At 37.5% G+C, this 17,931-nt stretch overlaps 1 protein-coding gene across 8 annotated transcripts in view; it reads right to left on the bottom strand.

Annotated features, from left to right (window-relative positions):
- cadps2 (Ca++-dependent secretion activator 2) overlaps nucleotides 1–17,931 on the bottom strand; it is a 135,212-nt gene that overhangs the window by 32,529 nt on the left and 84,752 nt on the right. For all 8 annotated transcript variants that reach the window (XM_036576158.1, XM_036576159.1, XM_036576161.1 and 5 more), the window contains exons 12-16: nucleotides 16,027–16,154; nucleotides 8,891–9,078; nucleotides 2,284–2,385; nucleotides 870–933; nucleotides 31–154 (exon numbers count right to left, since the gene is read on the bottom strand). In XM_036576158.1, the coding sequence (XP_036432051.1) occupies nucleotides 31–154; nucleotides 870–933; nucleotides 2,284–2,385; nucleotides 8,891–9,078; nucleotides 16,027–16,154 (606 nt within the window). The remainder of the gene's footprint in view (nucleotides 1–30; nucleotides 155–869; nucleotides 934–2,283; nucleotides 2,386–8,890; nucleotides 9,079–16,026; nucleotides 16,155–17,931) is intronic.

Raw genomic sequence — 17,931 nt, 5'->3', positions numbered from 1 at the left:
AGATTAGCAGTAACATTCTGTGTTTGAAACCTTCAAACTGGGCATAATCAGTTAGCTGGGAGTAGTTGATGAGTGCAGCTTTTTCCAGGCACTTCTGAACAATCTTCTTCATTTCCTCAACAGGGACTGCTGTGGTGATGTCTTTCATAAGAACCTGCAGAAAGGTGGTCAGTATGTAACAGCAAATACAGATTTGCAGCAAAAAATGAAAAGAAATGTTGAGATGACAGGCTAGTTTCAGATTCCAAGCACTGTTTCACATTTTTTTGTCTCCCAAACTTAGCAAATGACAGTTAGTATGTTTATTTGTCCTCTGCAGTGAAACAGGATCAGACTGATCCTGAAATATATTGTTGCTGTCGTGCAAAAACCGCATCTCCATTTTTCTCATTTTTAAATTTTTTCCATAATTTGGAAACTCTACCCTTTGCATTGCATTAAATTTTCATGATGAATGGAGCTACAGAATTGGGACAAAAATGCTAGGAAAAATTCTACATTAAGTTACATTCACTTTTATTATAAGTTAAGAATGTTTTTTCCTTCTCCTGTAAAGTGACCATTTTGGAGATACAAAGTTTTGTTCCAACACCGACGATATGCACTGTGAGCATTTATATGTGGTAGATGTTTGGCCACCAGGGTTGGGATGTAATGGAATCCAAGAATTCAGAATACATATTCAGATTCAAATTAAGTATCTTGATTCTTATATTCTGTATTCAGAATCCAGTTACGTTTTACATTTTAGGAGAATACGCTTAGAATACTTACCTGCCAAAAAAACATACAATCACCACTCAATAGCACACAATTGGGATAACAATCCTGCTTATTTTGGGGCTGCACTACATAAAAAAGGTACATACCCGTTCTAGAAGAGAAAGTGTGGCTTTCAGAGCCCCCTCTGGTCGCCCAAAGGGGAAACAGTATCTACGAACAGATAGAGGAGGCCAGAGTAACTAAACAAACACACCGGGAGATTAACATATAGCTCCAGTAAAGTGAAATGTGCAGTGAAAACACTAATCAGCTGATAGATTTAGTGTGAAAATGTTTTTTTTTTCTTCTGAGATTACAAGAAAATAATTTTCTTTAAATCAAATGAAAAGAGACAGGTGTCACCACACATAGACAATATCAAAATGAATGAATAAAGAAAACACTGAAAAAAAGGCTAGGGGTCCTTATTGACAGTGCAGACCACAGGTGTTAGTGAAGAGCACTCAGTGAAGAGGACCTCTCTGTCAGGCTGCCGTACCATTTGGATGGGTGGCACATGAGGCACACTTAACAAATGACTCAACCAGCTTTAATCAGCTTGGGCTGAGTCCTGCTCTTAGCCCTAAGCACACCCCTCACTGATGTTGCCTCTATCTGCCATACATTTGCATAATCCCACACAATGGTTTGTAGCTATTGTTCACTGCTCTTAGCTTGTTATTAGAAGCTGCTGCTGCCTAACTTCAAGACTATATGCTTCATTACTGCTGTTCTTCTCAGCACTCCACAGGTGGACCCAGCAGGGGGCAGCTGGAGTAGTGAAGCCTGAAGTGTGACGGGTGCATTTAAGAGGCATAGCCACGCAACAGATTACTACAACTGACTGACTACAAACATCAACTGCACGTTGGCTTTTGTCTCTTGAGGGATATTTTGTTGAAACGGACGTCACATAAGGGTGAAGATACGACAAAAACATAAAACCACAATACCTACAAATTACTAAGGGTGAACTCTACGGAAAAAATGTAGCATCACTATACTTGAAGACAGCTTCACGACACGTGATATGTTTTAGGATATTTAGCTTTTCTGAGGTTTGCAGATATTGAAATGGACAGCATTCACCAGCAAAACAGCAATGCCACATTTAACCCATGGCACACTATGGGCACAAGGTTTTTAATTTTATTTTTATTTAAGGAAAAAAAAACAGGAGAACAAGACAATAAATGGAAAAAAATAATAAAATACAATTATGATATATAAGCTGACATTCAGTCAGCTACTTGTTATGATGCAGTTTATACAGTTACTATACACTGACTGTTCTGCAGACAGTGTATAGTCTATAATTGGCCTAAATCTGTTTTCATGATGCATGCAGTTGTTCAGTGCTCTAGAAGTACTTACCATACCCACAATATACTTAGAAAAACGTACTGCGATGTAATTTATCACGACAATGATAACATTTTGTAATTTTGTCCACCTCTAACCTCATACTATGAAGGAAAGGGATGGAGCTAAGTTTTGCCTGCTTTTTAAAGTAGTCCTTACCTGAAATGGGTGATTTGATTCTCTAGCAGAATTAGCAGCCTGCTCCTTACTTTTTCAAACTCCTCCTTTTCTTCCTCTGTCACGGTGCCCACTCCATCTGGCCTGCAAAAGAGGAGTAATATATATTGAATCATTTCATAATTAAAGACAATACCTGGTTCTTCTTAGTATGCTTAAAATTCTCAGCCTTGACATTACACTGCTAGGTATTTCTAGCCATCAAGCTTTAAAAATATAACCACAGCCTGAGAGTTCCACCCAGGGGTGAAAAGGTAATCAGAGATAAGAACTGTTGTATTCTGGTATATTCCTATTTTGAACCTTTTTAACCTCTTAGTTACATGAAGCCCGTTTTCCTTATTTGAAAATTTAATACCTGTTCAATAATCATAATATTGCATTTTGAACCCTTTTGAATTAATACTACATAACTAGACCTGGAACTGGAAATTAATATTAAATATGTTAAATAAATTAAAAAATTAAAATAATACAGGTAAATTATATCTTACAAAATTATATCTGATCATGTTTTTTCCATGTAATCCTAGAAAATATGCAACATTTGTAGGATTTTTCCATGCCATAACATGAACAATTATTAAATTAATATGAATGAATGGGGAGTTGTTAGTATGGTCTTGTTTGCTGTTATTAGTTCAGCCATAAGGATTTTATGGTGCAAGCCCATGATCATTTGCAGAAGAGTCGTTATTCAAATGGAAGAGAACCAAATCTCATATAATCAAGGGTCGCCACTTGTAAGGAAAAACATTTTGCCCAGTTGGCAGTAAAAAGTTACTTTTCTTAGGAACAAATGGCAGCTATGCTACATACGTTACACATGTGTATGTTCAAGTATTAGGTAATTACACTGGAACCCATTACCCATAATCCAAATGTAATCAAAAGATTTTTAAACTTGAGCTACAATGGCCTGTTACTTGGCTTTGTGTCTGCCTATCCAAGCCTTTCCACTTTCTTTGTGAATGGCACAGCTTGATGCTAAAAAACCAAGCTCTCTCTTTACATTGCCGTTGTAAGTGCAACTTGTAAACTGGTCTGTGCTCCAAATCCCTCTCTATTAAATGAAATCCCTCTTTTCTTTTTGACAAGAGCCAGCTAATCCGACAAGAGGCACAATCAGTGGTGTAAAGGGTTGCAGTAGATTTTGCCTGTGTGTGAGTGTGTGTGTGTGTGAGAGAGAGAGAGAGAGAGAGAGAGAGAGAGAGAGAGAGAGAGAGAGAGAGATAGATAGAGAGGCCAATCTTGTCCTCGGCTTGTTCGTAGTAGAAAAGAGACATCTTGGTAGAAAAGACAGAGGGGTCTTTTAACCCCCATTCCCATGTCCCCTCTCTCTTCCCTTTCTCTCTCTCTGTCTCGGCTCATTATTTCCAGCGCAGGCCTCATAGTTTAACAGCTGCTAACAAGAGGCCTGGGAATTGAACTGTGAGCACCAGTGTGAATTGCTCTGTTCTGTTGCTCTGTTTGTCCTTATGTGAGTCCAGCTTAGTCAACAGCTGAAGCTGTGCTCTTGGTCACCAACCAAACTGTAATGAAGTATTCACTATATAAATTTACCTTCCTACAAAGTTTCTTGCTTTGAGTTTTTCAAAGAAATCTGCAGGGATATATTTTCACACCTCCAAAGTTCAGTCTTAGATGTTGGTTGCATTTTCTGCTTCTAACAATCCCAGTAATCCCAGACACATTTAGTGATGTTGAAATCTAGACTCAAAATGAGCCTGTGGTGGTCAGTCCATTGTTCTGAGAACACCAGCAGCTTCTTTGACATCCTTTCAGACCCACAGCGCTGAGTAGAGTTGTGGAAAGATGGAAACACCTGTGCATTTTCTTAGATCTAAAGCAGCTTAATTTTCTCCTCTCTCTTAAATATAAAGCTTTAAGTTCTGTTTATCTGACGGGGACAGTTTTGAGGGTCTAACCAGGTCCTGCACATTTGTTAGGAGTCTTGTTTTCGCTATATCTTCTAATAGTTTTTGAGCTTTAGTTTTGGAAACTCCACTTATTTTCCTTTGACTTTCCCCTTCCTTATGCAAGTGGATTATCTTATATCTAATCTTCTTCAAAATAACTCCTGAAAAATGAATGATTTATTAAACAGTTTTGGTAAAGTCGCTTTGACAGAGAAGGAAATTAAATAAATGAAGTATGGTCCCTGCTGCACAGTACTAAAAGATATAATAAATACACATAAACAACATTCATACAATAAGTGATTTATATATGTCATTTTATGCATGTCAGTGTTTTCATCTAACCATTTCCAAACCTCTCTTCATTGTAGCCCAGTATTAATTGTAGTTACCATCCACCATGTCTTCTTTACTTTAAATCAGCTGTGCTAATTGTTCTTCTAGCTAACTCAGAAGATATCAACAACTTCAGAAAAATACATTCTTGTTACTTAATTGTTGCATTAATTTCTGTTTCCATTTATTCTAATGTTATATTTACTATACCAATACTATACTACACTAAAGTTATATTTATTTTTACTGGCAGAAAAACACTTACAGCTCAGACATTTGCACAGTAATATTCACGTACTCACACACACATACACTGTACTGTGTAAATTCTGTATAATTCAAGTCAGAATATCCTTAATAAACCAGAAACATTCCTAAATCACATTTTTAAAAAGAAATATATCCTGATTAGTGTGCATTTTACTTCGCCGTATTAAATAGCAGGATGAGCTTGCTCACACAGTGGCCATCAAAATCTTCAGCAGTGCTGCCTCACGCTTGGCTGGTCTGGTGGGAGTGGAGCATTGAGGAGCAAACTCTTTGTCCATACCTAATGAAGCAAGTGTATTTGAGACGAGCTAAACGCTAACCCAGTCAACAAGGGTTAATCAGTACTAGGAGCCCAGAGAAACAGCTCTGAAGGGCCTAATCTAATATGTAATTATAAATGTGTTAAGAGTGAAAAAAGCTATGAATATTTGAGATTATTTTTTCCATGTTGAGAAAGAATTGTAAATGTCACTGTCAAATGTGAACACCTTAGACTGCTAATAAATAGACACTTACAGACTTTATCACATAAGAAATGACAGCTGTTCTCTGAAGTTGTATTTGAAAGGAGGTCTGTTTATAAGGATGCTTCTTCCACTTTCTACTTAACAGAAATACATGTTAAACTCAAAAGTCACCACCTTACCAATGTAGTGCATGCCTATGTTTAAGTGTACATGGTTGTACATAAGTGCATATTTGGACCCCTGGATAAGTTACAAAGTAAGAGATGACAACCCAGACGCATGTCATGTTTACATCGTGAGTAGGGTTTGGGGGTGGGGAGTTAGTAAATGCTCATGTCAAATTGGGCGTTTATGTGCGACAGACAGGCGAGTGAGGCAGGGATTAGGACTGACAGGTGAGAAGAGGGATGCTTTGCGATTATTGTCTTGGCTGTCACTCCTGGAGATGGCTGAACGCTGTCACTGCACACCCACAGGTGCATCTCACACACTAACACGTTAACTCTGGTATGAACCCTGCTCGCTAGGAAGCCTGGATGACCCCACCATGCAACTGTCATAAATAAGCAGCAATCACCAAATCAAATGTGTCACAGGCATGTGATTCCTGATGTGACGGTCAATCAACAACATGCCAGAAAGCAACTTTATGTTAACGGAGCCTTCACTGCTGGTAAAATCCCAGCACTGTACATGCTGTCAGGATGCTGAAACACTCCACTGGTGTCATTTACTTAGTCCCTCTGAAAGGCTAGTGGCATTCAGCTAATTCAGACATGCTCTGTAGGTGATAGTACATCACAGCTATCCAACTCTTTATCGCAGAGAGCACAGAGGCATCTAAACAGGCAGAAGAGGATTGAAATACTCTATAATACACCATCTTTGGCTATCATTTTGATGTTGCATGCTTGTCGTGCAAAAGGCTATATGGACTGACAAATCGGATCACTTTATGTCCTCATTTCATTTGACTCTGGACGGTCAAGGTCTTCTTGACCAGCATTAAGGCAATTTTTATTCTATAACACATCTCATTCAGAGATCTGAGATTTAACAAAACCATTCAACAAAAACGAATCAGATCACTGTAAAAAGGCTAGAACAGGAAGCATAAGATCCCTGTGAATGCCCCTACCAAGAGCAATATCTTAGAGCAAAACTCACTACTTTTGACAATGAGCATATCAAAGATATTCTGCCCAGCCTTATGAAGTCACTGAAGTACAGGATATAAAACACTGCACTCACACAAACTAGGCATTTACAGGTACCTGAACTTTAAATGGATAAATTTAAATGGAAGCACCAAAAATGTTTGCCAAACTCCTGTATGTATAAAACTTCAGAAGAAAAAAAAAACAAATTTGCGTTTCTTCTGTGGGCTAAATAGCATTTCCTATTAATTCTCACACAGCCAGTGGGGAATCCACAATTCTGAAGAGACATTAATTATTCAAATGAATCTGCAAACTGACAAAAAGCTACTACTGCCAGTTTTAATTTGTACCTAGTGATTAGCCAGAGAGGCTGATCATAACCGTCCCTAATTGGCTAAATTAACAATCGGAGAGAAGCAGCACATCCATGTGTATTTAGCGTGGAATAAGTCAAATGGAGATGATTTGCATTAAGTAGAAAGCTAATAGCTTTAAAGAGGACAGTCTACAAGCTGAACACAAAGGACTTAAACCAACAAGTGGACAAGAACATTGCTCATACCAAAGAGCCTTAATCATTCTTTTCTGTTAAGGTTCACCTTATTGTTTTACACTGGTTTCATTTATATAGCCTGATTGACATTAAAAGACTGTTAGAACATATGAATTAATTAGTCCAATCCAAAAAGAAAAAAACAAAAACAACTAAAAAAAAAACAAATAAAAAAACACAATTCAATTAATTAGTCAATAAAACAAATTACACAAATCACACAAAACTGTAAAAATAGATTCAGCAATTTGATTTTAATTGCTTTACATTAAAAGATAATTGTGGAATGTTAATTAATCTGGCAAGCAAAAACTCATGCTCACTCCCTTTTGAAGAATATAACAAGACAGTGACATTGAATGGGCTTGCAGTTTTGTGTCTTTGGAATATCTTTTCTATAACATTCATTATATTCATACAAAAGCCTCTCTGGGTTGTTCTTTGGTCCACTGAACATCTGTATCTGAACAAAAACAAAATCCTCAATTTTAAACACAGAATACATTGCATTTCTGGGCTGAAGACTTTTATGTGGGTGTGCTATCAATCACAAAGCTACAATGAATGTTCATTAATATAATATTATGCCAGTAATTGGATATAAAGGATAGATATTGGTGTGTAGAAAGTAGTTGTGTCAGGTCTCAGCACAAAGTATGTACATCATTTATAAATAGCATAAACTATGGCTTAAAAAGAGACACTATTTTCTTCCTACTGATCTGTTTATCAGGTGTTTTTTACAGTGCGTATATTTAAGCATTACAGAACTTGACTTTTTTTCAGAATACACATTATAGCATCTTACTACTCTTTATCATATGTTTGTGTGTTAGTTATATTTACGATTTCCTAGTTATTTTTGGTTGTATTGGTGATACATTTAGGACAACCTTACTGTAGGAACATGACATAATTTGAGGATTTGAGAATACCAACTGCCCTTTACGCTGTCTGAAAATTTTATGATGAACTGACCAACAGAAATTGTCCACAATTACTGGAATAACACTGTGTCACTGTTAAAGTTTAAAAGCACTGGAAAATGAAAGTGCTAAGACACACAATTCCCTAAGCAGGGTGATGAATCTGCTCTAGTCCATGGCCTGAAATATGTACGCCTGCATACGGATGAGTCATTGTAGAAATAAGTAAAGTGTTTCTTTTTTTTGTGTGTGTGTTTTTATTTAAAGCATATCTGCATTCTGATGAATCTTTACACCATGCCCCTGCTTTTGGCAGACAAGATAGAAAAATAATTCATATAAACTTCATCATTACAATATATTATACATTTATAAGATAACATTTATAAATCTAAAGCTAAAATAAAATTCTATCAGTTATAACTGTAAACTATGTGATATGATGATATGGGACTCGGTTTTGACAGATATTTGCTGAAAAAAACCTGTTGGCATCAGACATGTTTAGATTTGAGTAATATTTGATTATGTTTAGGTATCACTGTATCACTGTGCTAAAATATCTGCATTATTCATTTTACCATATGGGTAAAACAATAGAAATAAACGTTATATGCTAATACAGGTAGACAAATTTCCACTTTTTATAAATGTCTATGTATCGGCTTCAACATATATGAATGTGAAAATCATCTACAATATCAGTATTGGCCACAATTTCCATACTTGTGCATCCCTAATAATATTTATTTGTCTTTTTTAGGACTGATTCTGATTTATAACCATAAGAAATAGGAACTTATTGGTAATGAATCCTAACAATACATATTTAGAAATAATTTCATGTGCAAGAATTAAACTATACTGTCATTGTCATGACATATTTAATTAGAATTCGCTGCCACAGACCACATTTCAGGCTTTGTCATTGATTTAAAATTTTCTCCTGCACTGATACCTGTTACCATGGACGTGAGAAGCGCAGAAGGCGTAGCTGTAATGGAGCAGGGTGGGGTCCACCAGGGCACTGTTCTCAGAGAATTCCATCAGTTCCTTCAGGTAGCAGAGGTGACGATGGCAGCCTCTCACACCATACCGAGCACAGTACTCATCCAAAACAAACACCTGACCTGGACTGAACCATCCCTGCACACATAAAAAAGGTTCTGGCAGATTATTGATAGAAAAACATCCAGACGAACAAATGAAATCTTAAACATCTCATATCTCACATGGGGCTGTCCTGTTTACTCGATTAATGCTGGTTACTGAACTACAAAACAAAGCAGATTAAAATATAAATAATCTTCAAAGGCTTCTTAATATAGGCCTCCAATGAAGTATTTTGGAATATTTGCTCTGTTGACACAAAGCTTAAAAAATTGATTACTTGATTAATTATTACATTATTGGTAGTTCACTAGTCAATAGTGACGGCACTAATGTCATGTGAACATTTAATTTACTCAGATGTTGTGGCCAAAATTAACTTAAGAAATATTTATATCTGACAAAAAAAGTCCAGAAGATGTAACCAAAGTAACCAATAGATTTTTTTTTCTGCTTCATTGCTTATGCCTTACAGTCTTTGGCTTTAGTCTTTTGCAGGTCACAGTTCTCATATGGACTGATTTGACATGCTACTTTTTTCTCTCCATTTTCTAAAATACAGTAACTGAGCGCATTACACTCGCACAGTATATAATTTGGACAGGCCTCTCGTACTACATACATGACATCAAAAAAAGGCAACAGCCCTAAAATGAAGAAAAAAAAAAAACACCCTATCTATTTCCAACATTTTAACAAACAAGTGAGAGCAAGGTTAAGCACAAACAATTAATTCATAGGCAGAAAAGTCACACATAATGCGGGCGGGTGAAGCGCGCCGAGAGGCTCCTGTTGCATTCATTAGCTCATTCATCCCTCACATAATAACTAAATTAGGCATGAATCTTACAAACTTAATTAAGACGCCTTCTCCGTAGGAACGTTAACAAATTAGCACTTTGAGGGGGCCGCTCGCCCACGGCAGTGCTGAAGGCTGGGAGTCATGAGGACTGACGCTGTGCCGCAGACGCTCGCGGGAGACCACCAGCCACCAGGGAGCAGCAGGCACGATGCTGAGGAGCAGGCTGGATACGGACCCCCATGACCCCCAGCCTGCGTATGAAGATGAAGCGATCATTACCATTAAAAGATTGAGAGATGAGGAGCGTGGTTCAAAGGCTACGTGGAGCTGACACATAGCAAGCGTATTTTGACTCAAGTGTGTGCCTCATAGCTGTGTCTTCATGTCCTCGTCTTCACTTTCACCTTTAGCCTCCTCCTTTCTCACTACGTTGCTTTCTCTTGACCTGAAAAAAGCTTTAGATTATGTGTGTTCATATTTCTGAAAGCAACAAGATTGTTAATGGGTTGGCCTCCTGTGATTCACCTTGTCTTGTTTCACATCACGTAGCTGTGCCACTGAAAATCATTGCTTTCGTATCAAAACCTCATAATTCTATTTTTAATATTTATTTATTTGTTTATTTATTTATTTATTCATTTCTTCTTAGTTTATTTTAATCTTAGTCAGCTGCACTTTATATTGTGTGAACAGAAACGCTCCGAATTGACATCAACATACATTAAATTACATTACAACTGTTTTGTACTGTCCTGTAAAGTTACAATTTTGGAGATACAGAACAAAGAATGCTATTAAGAACAGAGTATACTTTATATATCTGTTTACATCCGCCACCTATAAACTTCTTCTTTATGCTTCTTTTCCCATTAGGAATGATTAAAAAAATATGCTGCACATCTTCGCCCATTACCCTGTCGTCATCCACTTTTCTATGCTTTCTGGTCCTATATCCACACCTTCTCTCTAAAAATACCAATCATCCTTCAACAACTACAGATCTCCCTTTCTTCTCTCTCCTCTGTCTTCCGTTTCATCCATCCATCAATCCCCCTTTCCTCTTTATCACTGTCTGTCTCTCAGCCTGTCTCTTCCCCAGATCTATTAATATCACACCACTCAGAGCTGCAGCAGAATGGCCCTGTGCCGAGCAGAGTGCCACAAGATGTTCCACCGTGACAAACAGATGGCCTGCTCGTGTCTTGGCTCCGACCGCTCAATTAACCACTAGCAATTGACTGAGACGGCAGTCGCATCGTCTTAACGAACGCGGCGCAGTCTGGCTCACACTGCTGCTCATAGTCTGAAAGACAGGGAAAATCTCCTCACAGTATTTACGCACACACAGAAACACAACATGAGAAAGGCTATGGACTTCAGCAATTCCAATACAATATGAGTGCAGTCAGAGGACTGTTTTTATCATGTACTGAAGCAGTTTAAATTCAGAATGAAAAAATGTTCTGTCTTTTATTCCTGAGGACTTCTAGATATACTTTTCAGTTGCCATATGTTTCATTCACTTCTTTTCCTTCCTTTTTTAAAGTGAATGGAAAAAATAAAAACAACTGACTGAATGGATTCTTTCTGAGATACATCCAGCTGTATTAAATGCACATATAACAGAGCTGTGAATATATGTTTCCTTCTGGTTTTGTCCTTGTCTTTGACGTTACCCTTTGGAGTAAGTAGGTATAAATCGTCACAGAGACTCTATGAAAGAATCTTTAGAACAGCTACTAAATTGCCAACAAACTCAGAGGTGCATGGGCAATGTGCAGTTCACAGAATTTTTTGAAAGAAATCTATGCAGCAAATCTTGTATACATGTTTGATGGACAGATGAGTCACAAATCCTGCTCAAATAAATAGGTTACGTGGGGGAAAAGGAAAAGAAAAAACAACTCCAACAAAAACAAACAAACAAAAAATACATATTTTATCGGATCACACATTTGGCCTACTCATCTTTATTAAAACAGCAGAACCACACAAACTCAACAGGCTGACCAGCACTACAGCGCAAGACAATGACCCATATCACTAAGGCAATTTAGGAGTTTATCGGGGAAAAACACTGTGGACAGGCCAAGCCAGATTCAAAATTAAACCCAGTCAAGTAAGCATCATATTCACTGAAATGGAAACTGAAGTCATAAAGTCCTCAACACAAACAAGATACAAAACATTAATATGGGATTTCAAAGGAAGATGATGAGATGAAATTAAATTCAACCAAATTGGAAGTGTTTTAATTTAATCCACAATTACTATTCTCTCCTAAAGTCATGATCACCTGACCTGGACAGGTAATCAAAAGTAATTTAAGTAAAGAAAAAAATAGAAATAAAATGTTATTCTGTGAGTAAGCACAAAACTACAAACTACATCTTTAATGTAAAATTATTAAGACAGATAAAAGATAAAAACTTTGGCAAAAAGTGCCAAAAAAGTTGCCAAAAACAGACAAGAATGGACAAAAACAGGCCTGCAACAAAATGTAAAATTTTTTAGAAATAATGGGAATTAAATGAGAAAGATACAGCAGCAGAAAAATGCAAAAAGTAAAAATGTGGAACTATTTCAGTTTCATGGCAGGACATTTGTAATTACTTATAATCTTGTTTCATGCTAAGTATGAAAGAGGGGCTACAATAGACCCAAGAACCTCTTCACTACAGCCACCACTTGAAATCACAACATTCTGCTCAACATGCAGAATGCAGGAAAACAACAAAAGCAGAAAGGAAAGTCCGCACTAGCAAGTCGACACCATCTGTAGCTTCAGGTTTTTGAAATGATGCAGAAATTCATAATGGTCATTGCCTTGGATGACCAACCGTTCTCTGTTGTTAAGGATGTTGGATTTTATGGCACATACTGTAGCCTACATACTGTAATAATAAGTTTGCGTTATGTAAACTATTATTTATTGTTATATTTTTTGAATGTCAGGTTCAGTTTTCTGTCCAATGTCCCCTGAATTATGGCTCCAGTTTCGGCCAAGAACTTTCAATTCTGTGCACCGCTAAAATAAACACTGTCCCAACACTTATACAATTATACAATCCAATACAAAACAGCACTTGGGTTCTTTGTAAACAAAGCTAAGAGTTGGCCTTAATAGTTTTGTAAATAAAGGCCAACATATGGGCTCATCTTTGTCTTAAAAGAACTTCTAACAAATCACAGGGGTTAACAACTCTTGTTTATCTTTTATCATACACATTTGTCACTAGTTTACATGGTCATCTATGTTTTAAAAGAAGTGATGATGTGGTGGTGAAAGGTCCCTTAATTAATGTCAAAGGAAACCACAGCACAAAGCCACTTAGCAACTATCCCAGGAGAAAATTAAAGTAATATTAATAAAGATGAAATCTCAGCAGATTTGGAGAACGCCACACTGAAGTTTGTGGAGATCAGAAACAAATCACTCACACTGTACCAAGTACTTGAAGCCCACTGTTAAAATTCATTATTTTAAAATGACAGAATACCCACATTACAGTCAACAGTCTGTCTCGGTACTGAATACACTGCTATGCTTATGCCTCTTGTGCCTGAAGCCTCTAAGCGACAGCAGCACTGATGACAGGCAGCTACTTTTCATTAATAAAGGCTTAATTTCAGCACAGATGCATATTTGTGTAGTGAGGTGAGTGTCTGTTGTGGGGAGAGAGTGTGATTAGGGGTGGAACGCAGAGTGGGTGTGTGCAATTATATTAGGGCTGAACATGACTGGCCCTCACTGCCCCTCATTTGCTGTTAAATTCATAGGCGTCTGGTGTCTTACCTTTGTTATAGGGTAGGGGGAGGGTAGGGTTTTATGGTATTACACAACCCTACAACTTCAAAAAGTGATGACAGCCAAACCACACACTTACACGTGTTCTGCGCTGTGCCTCAGGGAATCCTCTGTTGCATTACTGATTGAAAAAGCGAAATATTGGTCTTCAAATCACCAACACTTCACTGAGCCTAATCCCTCAAAAATGTTGTCCCTTATGTCCATATTTCCACAAAAAGACAAAATCTATTGATTTTCCTTAAGGGCAAAAGCATTGATTAGCAACTCTTTCAGAACAAAATCTGAGTTTCCTTTCACAATTACGTCCACTAGCTTAGCTGACCTAGACAGACGTTATCTGCATTCTCTGAAAAAGTAACTCTGTAGAAGAAGGGGAAAAAAAAACATATTTGATCATTCCAGGATATTTTTGATCATTTCTATTGATTCATTCATCATGACATATTCACACAATATAAAACGCAGCTGACATTTTCAAAAGTAGTACAAACACACACACACACACACACACTTTTTTTGGGTACGTGTGTAACTCCTTTCTTTCTCTCTCCATTATCGAACATCACACACATACACACACCCCCACAGATGTCCTTGTCCCAGGAAGCATGGGAAAAGCACCACATTCAGGTGGCCTTTGTGGCTCGCTGTGGTCTGAACAAGGCTTTTTGCCATCCACTGAAGTTTGAACAAAAGCCTTGGCACCCTCACAAAGAGCTGCGCACAGACTTAGTATTTCAGCAGACGGCTGCCAAACATAAGGTACTCCCTGAGAGCAGGTATATAGGCACAATGAAGGGGACAAAAGCACAAGACTGTTTAGCTGTTTGTTGGTCTACTATCATGCCTTGCCATTTTAGCAATCAACTGTCCTTGTAGCATATTAAAATTTAAAATTTCTATAGTCTTTTATTACAAAGCTGTTTGTATTAAACATATGATATGGACACTATTGAAACAAAACCTTTCACTTCTGAAATGGTAACTACTGGAGTAGCAAAAAACACTAAAGGGCCGATATGACTAAAAACTGACTTTTCCTCACGTTTTTGAATGAAAGAGTTTATAAATGTTATTATTAAATTTTCAAAACATACAGTTTATTCCCGAGTCCATATACAGAAACGAAACTTCAAAATCAGTTTTTGCAGTGTTACTAAAACCAACTCACATCAATTTAGCCTGTAGAAGTTTAACCACGCCCATTTACGCTGAAGTTATAAAGAGTGTTTCAGCCCAAACGGCTTTGTCAACAAGGCCCAATACAGGGCAGCCAATCAGAACATTTAAAACCAGTGAACCTCAGGAGACAAAAAATAAACAAACAAGAAAAATAAAGGACATGGGCCCTTTACTGTGTGCTACTGGCAAGAATTTTTTTTTGTTATTTTTACATTTGTCTTGGTTTATTCGTCATGAAATACTGACCCAGTGTAAAGGGCAGCTGGCATTTTCAAATCATGTAAAAATTATAAAATAGAAAAAAAAAGCTTTGAAATGTTGATGTGACAGCCGGCAATGCAACACATACAAACACTTTTACACATTTTTTTTTACACCAGGATTAAGTCAGATGAATAAGGACCCGCCACACATGTAGACAGTGTGCACCGACAAGTGTACCAGGGAATATTTGCTGGCGCTATGTAATTCCAGCCTCATCCCACATACATATAAGCATTGTAACTCTCAGCACGGCTCTTTTCTTCAGTGTGCAGAGCGGCTCAGCAGTAGTGCGGCAGGCTGCGCTCGCTATCCGGGCTGTATTGATTGGAACCGTTTATCTTCCTCTTGAGCGTGAGCTCTCACTTAGCCTGAGGGGCCACATCCCTCCCCTGTGGACATTTAACCCCACACACACACACAACCCTACATCCCCAAACACACTCACATATAAACACACACGCGCACTCTGATCAGCCACAGTGCACACTGCTCAAGCTCTAGAAGAATGCCGCCTGGCTTTTCAAAATACGTGTGATATTTTTGGCAGCAGCTATGTGAAACTGAAAATGTATGAAGCTACTGTCAGCTCTTGTTTTACATTTCTTAAATGCAACACCTCAATGTGTTCCACTCTTTATTTAATCTTTGGGACATCTTCCAACGTTTTCCTTCTTCGTTCTGTTCCCATAACCTTTGAAGATCCGTTTGAGCTCGTGTGAAACAATAACTCAAAGTTAAAAGCCAGAATGAACCTTTTTTAGTGATTTTACACTAATAGTACAGTATTAAAAGTGCTTCAGCTGTATTTTACAGTCTAAAGAGAAAAAGATTAACATAAATAGCCTTAGAGTACACTATTCCCACTGTCTATCACTGCCAAACAATAATAACAATAACAATACAAACACACACAGGGAGGGCTCACCAGGCAGGAGAAAGAGTCGTTCATGCGGTGGACGAGTGTGTGTTTCTGCAATGTTTGGAAGAGGCTGGCATGATCGAAGCTGCAGGGAACTGCAGAGATGAGCTCCTCCACTCCTGCCCTCTCCAAACCTAAACCACAAACACACTCCTTTCAGCCTGCACCATAACCATACAATACACATCTACACAGTCACAATATTGACGGTTTTAATATGGTGAATGAAAGAGATATTAAACAGTATAAATCTAATAAAAAACAGATTAACACATACACCTATTTCAGAAATTAATTACACATTTTGACATTATTTTCACATTAACAGTAACACCTGACTAACACAAGTATTTATTCAGTGTATATAATTTGCCAGGTTCTTCTGCTACTGTGGTGCCCAAATTCTACTAAGTAAATTACATTACCACTCAAAAGTTTGGAAACATTGTTTTAAAAATATAAAACAAATTTTGTTGCAGATATATGTATAAGGTTTAACAGAAGAATTTTTAGGTATCTGTAAAAGTTTTTGATAATGAATAAAGCTGTGGGTGATTCCATAATAACTGAGAAAGCTGTACGACACTGACATTGAACTTATAATAAAATGAATATAAAGAATGTCTCTTAATTAAAAAAAAAAGAAAAAACAGCATTATCTTGCTGATCACATAACTATTCACAGTAATGCTATGACAAGAAATTGCTATGAATAAGCTATTACGGTTTACTATTTAATAACATTTGCTTTTTCTCCTTGTTCCCAAAACCATAATAAACCAACAGTTCACGTTTTGGTGACCAGTTTACAGCATTCTAATCTACACAGTATACATTACTGCTGAATAACAATCATTAGTGTATCAAATGATTTCAAATGTTTGAACAGTATTGTATCTATCTATCTGCAACAATTAGCAACACATACAGATGTAACTATCATATTGACAGTATATAAACAACATATCACATAGGTAACAAATGCAATACGCTGTCATAGACATTATTTGCCTTCTAATAAATGTATTAGTGGAGTGAAAATGTATTTTCCTACGGTGCTTTCATTGTGGAAAGAGGAAAAGCAGATCTCATGCCTCAGAATGCTTTGTAAATTGCTAATTCAGGGTTTGCTTGCATTGGCATCGTCATCTTCCTGTATTTGTATGTCGCCTCTTTTGGCCAAAGCTACTGTGACAGCCAGTTTCCATATTTCAGCAGTAAACATTTGAAACTGACAACGCTGCTCGCACACACAAGAACTGTCATCAGAAAGCTGCTGGCTATTTGAGCGCATTGTGATTTCCAGTTTTCACAATTCTGACTAAAATATAACAGACTAAAATATACATGTGAACACATGCACACAAAAAGAAACTGTCCTTTAATAGGATTTCTGTGTTCATCAATCAGGAACTGCTAGTATTCTAATTCATTTTCATAAGCCACACAATCAATTCTCAAAGCGATTTGAATACTCCGCTGTTATTCAAATGGGAGCATGACTGTGGCACCATCAAAAGAACATGATGGCCTGTAGATGACTCCTGAGCGCTGTGTGCAGGTTCACAGCGGCTTCAGAACACATGCAGCTCACATACAAGTGATGGTCATTCTTTTGGGCCATGTCGACCGAGACTCGACCTTGTAGAAGGCATTACACCTTTGTGAAGGTTTGATAAATATGAGGAGTGTGAGAGTCCATACTTCTCTACCATCTGTCTCTACACATTCCCATATGCACTTAAGAGTGAAATAAAGAACAAGCAGATGGGTGGGTTTGAGAGCACACGCATCAAGTCGAAAAGAGAAAAATGACACACACGTGCAAGATGTTGAAGGGTACAGGGTCAGGTCAGTGTGTGAGAGAGAGAGACTGTGGGAGGAAAGAAGAGGAGGAGGGAGCACTAAAAG

This window comes from Colossoma macropomum, unplaced genomic scaffold (assembly GCF_904425465.1).
Source record: "Colossoma macropomum unplaced genomic scaffold, Colossoma_macropomum, whole genome shotgun sequence".
NCBI classification, from domain to species: Eukaryota; Metazoa; Chordata; class Actinopteri; order Characiformes; family Serrasalmidae; genus Colossoma; species Colossoma macropomum.
The sequence above is the reverse complement of the archived record's forward strand: the minus strand, read 5'-3'. Positions and strand labels throughout refer to the sequence as shown.